The sequence below is a fragment of the Orycteropus afer genome, unplaced genomic scaffold (assembly GCF_000298275.1).
Source record: "Orycteropus afer afer isolate SDZICR_OR568_19922 unplaced genomic scaffold, OryAfe1.0 scaffold00068, whole genome shotgun sequence".
NCBI classification, from domain to species: Eukaryota; Metazoa; Chordata; class Mammalia; order Tubulidentata; family Orycteropodidae; genus Orycteropus; species Orycteropus afer.
In genome coordinates, this window is record NW_006921655.1 from 4,440,126 (window position 1) to 4,449,062 (window position 8,937).

General features: G+C 36.7%; 1 protein-coding gene across 1 annotated transcript in view; it reads right to left on the reverse strand.

Annotated features, from left to right (window-relative positions):
* The window catches only part of SPRED1 (sprouty related EVH1 domain containing 1), a 143,817-nt gene that overhangs the window by 8,335 nt on the left and 126,545 nt on the right, over positions 1 to 8,937 (reverse strand). Inside the window, exon 5 of the mRNA XM_007940516.1 lies at positions 147 to 305. Coding sequence (XP_007938707.1) covers positions 147 to 305 — 159 coding nt within the window. The remainder of the gene's footprint in view (positions 1 to 146; positions 306 to 8,937) is intronic.

Below are 8,937 nucleotides of genomic sequence, written 5' to 3' on the forward strand. Positions count from 1 at the left end.
GGTAAATCACATTCTCTTGGGTTTTTTGTTTCTTGGCATTATTGTTTATTTTGATTGGTAAAGGGCAGACGGTCTTAATGTCCTTTTCTAACACATCCAATTTCAATACACCTTATTAACATGCTGAAAAATACACATCTTCTCACCTGATTGACTTGGCTTTGCAAATAGACTCTTCTGGCATTCAGATCTTCAAATGGAGAAGGTCTCATATTTGAGCTTCTATAAGGCTCACTGGTAACAACTGTGTCTTGCTGGAAAAGGTGGTCTTTCACTAGAGAACTGGAAGTATCCTCTTCAGGTACCTAATGGGAATACCACCCATCCAACTCATTAGTTGTCAGAATGAAAAACAACAACTAAACAACAAATTTACTTCTACTCAATTAGTATTTAACAAATCATTAAACATGTACCGGACACTGTACTGTATGATGCAGGGGATTGAAAGGAGGAAGACAACAGTCTATGACCCTGGTGAATGAATAAATTGGTCAGAACTTGATCATTTAGGAGACAACTACTTAGATATTCATTGCAGCACTATTCACAATAGCAAAGAGATGGAAAGAATAAAAGTGCCTATCAATGTAGGAAACTATGGTACATACACACAATGGAATACTACGTAACACTAAAGAATGATGTAGATTTTGCCAAACAATGTGTAACATGGATGAACTTGGAGGACATTATCCTGAGTGAAAATAAGTCAGTCACAGAAGACAAATATTGTATTAGTCCATAAAAAGAGTGGGACAAAAAATGTCAAGGACAGGTTTATATATGGAACGAAACTTTTTTTTGTTGGTTTCCAGGGATGGATGGGGAGGGGAGAGAAAATTGTCAGACAGATAAAAGTGAGGGGAAAGGAAATATACTAGAAGTGAGTGACCAACACAATAACACTAAGGAAAAGGAAGACACAGAGAGGTACACAAGAGATACAGACAACAAAGATAAACACTTTTACATACACAATACAGTCAATTACTCTGAGGGAGTGAGCAGTTAGATCTGTGGGCTTGGGACCATGTTCGCAAGGGACATCAACTGGCATAACATACTACACAAAAACATTCTACATCCTACTTCGGTGAGCAGCGACTGGGGCCTTAAAAGCTTACAAGTGGCCATTTAGATGTGGGTCTCTCCTCGTCTGGAACAAAGAAGAATGAAGAAAACCAAAGACACATGGAAACAATTAGTCCAAGGGACTAGTGGATCATGCCAATCACAGCTATATGACTACGAAACCAGAAGAACTAGATGGTGCCTGGCTACCACTGTCAACCACTCAGAAAGGCATTAGCGTAGGAGATCCTGGATAGAGGGGAGAAAAATGTGGAAAAAACCTCGAAATCATAAAAAAGACCTGGCTTACTGGTCTGATAGAGACTGGTGAAACCATGAGACTATGGCCCCTAGTCACTCCTTGGGCCTGGAACTGAACTCATTTCTGTAGCTTCCAGCCAAACAACAGACAGGCATATAAAGTAAACATTTATACCAGGTAGGTACACTCTTTAGAGCAATCAGTCATGGAACATCAGAAGGGCAGTATCTGCATAGGGAGATAGTTCAGAGGGCTAGAATGCATAGGAAAGAATACAAGGAAAAGGTAACCAGAGGGCGGAAGTGGGAAGAGTGCTGTTACATTAGGGGATTGCAATCAATGTCATGAAACAAAATGTGTATGAATTGTATGGAAAATGAATTTGCTTTGTCAACTTTCACCCAAATCTCTTTTTCCCCCACATAAAGAAAGAGAACTACTTAGAAGGATTCAATTTATGTAAAAGAGACTTAGGTGGGAGATATGGTTAATTAATGATTGTTGTTGTTGTTTTGTGCCGTCAAGTCAGACCCAACTCATAAGCGACTCCTCCTTGGATTTCCAAAGTGGTATCACTATGGAAGGAGATTGCTCAACCTTCCTTCCGAGGAGTGGCTGGTGGGTTTGAACCGCCAGCCTTCTGGTTAGCAGTCAAATGCCTTAGGCATTAATTAATGATTGTTGTTATGTACTGTCAGGTCGGACCCGACTCATAGTGACCCCTCCTTGGGATTCCAAGGCAGTATCACTATGGAAGTAGATTGCCCCATTTTCCTTCCAAGGAGCTGCTGGTAGGTTTGAACCGCCAGCCTTCTGGTTAGCAGTCAAGTGCCTTAGGCACTATGCTACCAGAGCTCCCTAATTAATTATAGGAAAAGTGATAGCAAATAGTTAAGCCTTTTCTTTAAATAGACAAAAACCTCCAGAATTACTATTTAAGAGTATGCTAAATTTTACTACAAAAATTACAGGTTATGAGATTTTAAAAACATTTTTAGTGACTATCATTAATTATTTTTTAGTGACTATCATAATGAATGACAGTCACTAAAAATGTTTTTAAAATCTCATAACCTGTAATTTTTGTTAATTAAGTAAAATTTAGCATACTCTTAAACAGTAATTCTGGAGGTTTTTTGTCTATTTATAGAAATGGCTTAACTATTTGCTATCACTTTTCCTATTATTTTAGGATTACTTGAGAAGAAACAGAGGTAGTCAAGTAAAAATGACTGAAATATTTTCAGTGGCTCATTTTTAAATAATTCAGACTAATCTTTACAGGACTAACAATTTTAAAGATTTAAAAGATCTTGGTGCTACTTGTAAAATTAACCAATAAACATAAAACTACTAATGTATTTTAAAATTATGAATAGAAACAGTGAAGTCTTCTTCATCTTTGCTCTGAAATAAATTAGGCTTGTGACATTTAGCTTCTTTGCCATTCATTTTTCTCAATTTCCAAATAATTCTAATACCTACTCTGTTCCATGACACATATATGTGAAACTGCTCTAAAAACAAAAAAGGTGTCACTGTATCAAGGAATAAAAAATTAAACTTAAAAAAAAAAAAAAAAAGACATTTGAGATTCTGTATGTGAAAACCAGTTACCTGCTATTTATAGTAATTTAAATAACACTTGTCCCAACGTGTTAGTTATAGTAATAAAATTACTGGGAAGGAGCTAGAAAGATTTAGAGAAAGGGTCTTGTCTCATCCAATTAGGGTACAAAATTTAGATAGGTAATTTCTATGGACCACAATTTCAGGGATAGACAGGATTCTTCAAGATTAAAAACAACTATGAAAGCATCAACGGTAATAGAAAGATAATGGTAAAAATAAATCAATTATACTTTTTAGAGTAGCAATTCTTTGAGAGGGTTATCTTGTATCGAATTCTAATCTAATTGAGAAATCATTTTAAAATTGTAAAATAACACTTACATATAACCAAATACCTCATGGGATTCATTTTGTTGGTTCAAAGAAATAAGGTCATGGTTTTAAGGGACAATCCAGTCAAACAGTATAATACTATTTTCAGAGTTTCTGTCCTACCTCCTAATTCAATGAGTAGTGCCTGGGGTCTTAACAGTTCACAAGTGGCCATCTATGATACAACAATTGGTCTCTATTTGCCATAAGCAACAGAAAAAGGAGAGAAAAGGAATACAGGACTAACTGCATCCATGAACAAATGCCTCCTCAGTCATGCGACCAGAACTAGATGGTGCCCGGCTACCATGACCAAACGTTTTGATTATAATCACAATAGATTCTGATGAAAACGGAGAAAAATGTGGAATGGAACTTCAAATTCTTAGGTTCCAGACTTACCAGACCCACTGAGATCGGAGGAACCCATGAAACCATCAGCTTTTATATTTTATTGGAAAAAAAAAAAAAAAAATTTACATTGTGTTTTAGGTCAAAGTTTCCACAGCAAATTGTTCTTTATACAAATTGTTCAGTGACATTGGTTACAATTTTCACAGTATGTCAGCATTCTCATTATTTTCATTCAACTAGCTTCCTTACCCCTCCTTGTCTTCTCATCTTTTCTTTTGAGTAAATGTTAACCACTTGGTCTCATACAGATAAATGATTAAGGGACACATTACTCCCAGGAGATATTGCTTATTTTATGAGCCATTCTGTTATTTGACTGAAAAGTCACATCCCTAAGTAGTTTCAGTTCAAAATTCAGAGGTTATCTTAGAGTGATAGTCTTGGGGGTTCCTCTACAGTCTCTACTGTTCCATTAAGTTTGGCCTTTTTTAGGAATATGAATGTTGTTCTACATTTTTTCCCCCATTTTATATGGGACCATCTATTGTGTCCTTGGTCAGAATGGCTGTGAGCAGTAGCTGGGTACCATCTAGTTCTAGACTCAGACTGGAAGAGGCTGTGGTTAGCATGGGCTATTTAGTTCTGTGGACTAGTTTCTTCTTTTGAGATTTTGGTTTCCTTCATTCATTGCTGATGAGTAGAAAACCAATAGTATACCGTAGATGGCCACTCACAAGTTTTTCAGATCCCACATGTTACTCACCAAACTAGGATGTAGAACATTATCTTTACGAACTATGTTATGCCAATTGACTGTGTTGTCCAACAAGACTATGGTCCCAAGCCTTTTCACACAGTAAATCAATTCTGTGAGGTATCTGCACATGTCTACGAAGTCTCCATAACTGTGCTCCCTATGTGCTTTATTATATATATATGAACATATATGCAGTACAAACACACATATACATATGCCTACAGACACACCTATACATGCATGCACATGTATTCATATACGCCTTCCTATACACATATACACATATATATGTAACCACACTCATACTTTTTGGTTATTACTCTTGTTGCAACATTTTGTTGTTGTTGTTATTGTTAGGTGCCACCGAGTGGCTCCAACTCATAGCAATCCTATGTACTATAGAATGAAACAATGCCCGGTCCTGTGCCAGCCTCACAATCCTTGCTATACCTGAGCCCATGTTGCAGCCACTGTGACAATCCATTGTGTTGAGGGCCTTTCTCATTTTCATTGACCCTCCACTTTATCAAGCATGATAACCTTCTGCAGGGAATGGTCCCTTCTGACAACATGACTAAAGTAGGTGAGATGAAGTCTGACCATTCTCACTTCCAAGGAGCATTCCAGCTGGACTTCTTTCAGGACGGATTTGTTAGTTCTTCGACAGTCAACGGTACTTTCAGTATTCTTCGCCAACACCACAACTCAAAAGCATTGACTTCTTTTTCAGTTTTCCTTACTCACTGTCCAGCAGTTACAAGCATATGAGGTGACTGAAAATACCATGGCTTGGGTTAGGCACACCTTAGTCTTCAAAGAGACATATTTAGCACTTTAAAGAGGTCTTTTGCAGCACATCTGTCCAGTGTCTGATTCTTGACTGCTACTTCTATGGGTGTTGATTGTGGAACCAAGTAATATGAAATCTTTGACAACTTCAATCTTCTCTCCATTTATTGTGAAGTTGCTTATTGGTCCAGTTGTGATGATTTTTGTTTTCTTTATGAGATATAATCCATACTGCAGACTGGTGTCTTTAATTTTCATCAATAAGTTCTTCAAGTCATCTTCACTTTCAGCAAGCAAAGTTGTGTCACCTGTGTATCACAGTTTGTTAAAACGAGTCTTCCTTCAAACGTGATACCATGTTCTTCATACAGTCCAGCTTCTTGCATTATTTGCTCAGCACGCAGATTGAGTAAGTATGGTGAAAGGATACAACCTTGGCGTACTCCTTTCCTGATTTTAAACCATGAAACGACAGCCTCCTGACCTATGTATAGGTTTCTCATGACACAATTAAATGTTCTGGAATTCCCATTCTTTTCAACGTTATCCATAATTTGCTATGATCCACACAATCAAAAGCTTTTGTCAATAAAACACACGTAAACATCTTTTTGGTATTCTTTGCTTTCAGCCAAGATCCATCTGATACCAGCAAAATTACACATGTCAAATTATTTACCAAAACTGTCCCCTATTCTTGAGTACTTCATTTGCCTTGGTCAAGTTGTGCCGACTTCACCCATATTGAGTATTTGCTTTCCCGTCACCAAAAATAACAACTGTCTATTCTCTGGAAAGTGATTTTCTCTCCCCTCCCATCCCTGGTGACTATCAAAGAATGTTGCTTTCTGTGTACATATCTATTCTTGACTTTTTATAGAAGGGATGCTGTCCTGAAATAGTCATTAAACCTTTAATCAAAATGATCTCCTGAGTCATCTTTAGACTAAACAACAGTTTAGCTCAATTAGTAAGGAAAGTATTCCTGGAGTACTGTGCTCTTAAAAGATTATATATGAGACCAAACTGACAAGAGTTATTCTACAGTATACATGAGCAGAGTAGGGGAGCTGTGAATCTAAGTTAAAGGTGATGAAACAATGAGTAGAAATACTAAGATTATTGATACAAAGTAAAGAATGCAACCAGTGTCACCAAACTCTACGTGCAGAAATTATTTAATGACATGTTTTACTCTGCATATTTTCATCAAAAATAAAGTAAATACTAATTTTTAAAAATAAGTAAAAAAGAATTGTAGAATAAAGCTTACTTAAAAAAAAAAATCTGTATTCAGACAAACGATTATATAAACCAGTGTTTTACTGTACTGCCTTAAGTCTATTTATATTCTGGTAAATTAAAGAATACCACATTTTGTTTTGGATTAAAAATGTTTGTTGTTTCATTATTAAACAAATTAAAATGTATACAGTACTTGGATAAGAGATGATTTAGTTCTATTTAAAAAATGTTTGTCAAAATAACTAGAATTAAACTATTAACCAGAAATAATTTATATCACAGAGAATTTATAATGGCACATCTAAATGGTTCTCAGCTAATAAAGTAACTGCAGCATCTTTCAGTTGGTCTGATATGGCTAAAATATCCAACTTGAGAGAATGTGTTAAAAAATCACTGTTTGGAAACTCAAGAGTATACAATAAGGGATGTATTGTTCATGAATTGTAAGGAACATAAAGTAACACTGGTGGAACAGTGGGTAAGGTATTTGGCTGCTAGGCAGGTCGGCGGTTCAAACCCACCAGCTGCTCCATGGGACAAAGATGAAGCAAATCTACTTCCATAAAGATTTACTGCCTTGGAAACCCATGGAGTCCCTATGAGTTGGAATCAACTTGATGGCAGTGGGTTTGGTTTTGGTTTAGTTTTATACCGGAAAAAAGTATTTTCCTGCTTAATTACTACTACTACTTAATAATATTACAAAAATTTAAATATGTATTAAATTGACAAAATTTTTTAAAGCAGTGGTGATAAATAAAAATGGGCATTTTCATACATTGCTAATTTTATATTCAAGAGTAAAATCTGAAGCAATCATTTCTGAAAAGCAATTTTAGCAAAACTTATTGAAAAATCTTCATATTTTGACCACTTCTTGAATTTAGTTACGTCGGAAAAAGGTTTAAGCAGTGTGATACGATGAGTTCCCTTATGTGGCCTTTTGTCCTTGGTTTTCAGAAAAAGACAATTTAGGGGATTTTTGCTTTAAGAAATTGATGACCCCTGAGGAGTTGTTACCTTTACCTTTGGTTTTTGGAAAAACAATTTAGGGGAAGTCTCCTGAGTGACCACCCTTCAGGTGGACTGGCCGAGAAGCTCCACTTTATAACTAACAAAGAGCACGTGGACTGACTTTTAAAAACCCTGGAACCCAGGGACTGAGATCAGAGCAGAGCTGTACTGACAGAAGAATTGTTGGAGGGCTGCTGGCAGAGAGCTGTTCCAGGCAGCAGTGCTAACCAGCCTAAGTGGCTGGCAGTAAAATCTTTTGTCCCTAAGAGCTGTACTGACAGGTGGGCATTTCTGCTCTAAGGGCTGTCCTGGCTAAGAGCTTTAGCTTCTTGACTGACTAAGGGAGGGATGTGTGCTTTACCCTGGGGACCTTCTGAGACAGGGACATATATAAGGACTGGAAGCTGACCCAGCTACATTTTTTCGTGGCTATTATGTTTTTACTTAAACTACTCCTGCTGATCGGAACTAGAAAACTGCAACTTAAACTTAAATTGGAAATTAGGCTGTTTAAAAGCCTTTGCTGATAATGTTTACAAAGTTTAAGAAACTCTGACTAACGAAACTGCTATTAGGAAAAGTATGAAATCACTAGATTGTTTACTTTAGATTTTCAGGTGTGGGGTCAGCACATGAGATCCCATGACAGTATGCACCTTGATCTGCAGACAAGAGATACCTGGACTGATCTAGAAGACAGAAGCACAATGAGCCGAGAGTCCAAATAAGGAAAATATGAAACCTGAGCACCTGATTTGCCAGTTGTATAATTTCTGCATCTTATACTCTTATAATTGTTGTAAGCTAACTGGAAAGCGTTGGCAGTTATGCTGATGTACTATACACCTAGTTGCTGTCCCACTGTATAGTACTGTGCAATGTTTCATTAAAGGCTTTCTCTCTTAAGTCACTTCTGTTTCTATGAGCATTTTTTTCTTGCTAGAAGACAAGAGCTCATGTCCCTTTGTGCCTTACGGAGTCCCAGTAACACTTCCAGACCTTGCATTTGTGCCTCTTCCCGATAACCCTGAGTCACATTCTGTTCCTCTCCTGTTACTTTTGAGTTGTATCTTTTATCCCAATAAACCACATAACTATAAGTACAGCTATGAACTCTGTGAGATGCTGCAGTGAAATTACCAAACACAGTAGATAAAGATAGTGCCGTGGAGTGATAAGCTAGTGTCAGAGATAATGGAAAAGATAGAAAGCAGGAATATACTTGACCTCCACCTCATAGGAAGCTGCTTTATGCTACTTGTGATCATAAAGTTATTCACTTATACACAAATATTTTCTCAGGATTATTTTTAACAGTAAAAAGCCAGGAAAACAACCAAATTGTCCCATAATAAGGGAATGGCTAAGTAAATTATGGTACGTCACTAAATGGATTATCATGTAGTCATCTGAAGTTAGGTTTACAAATGATATACACTATGTGGGGAAAACAATGAGTGTTAAAAAGTCAGCATACAAAATTTTATTTATTTAA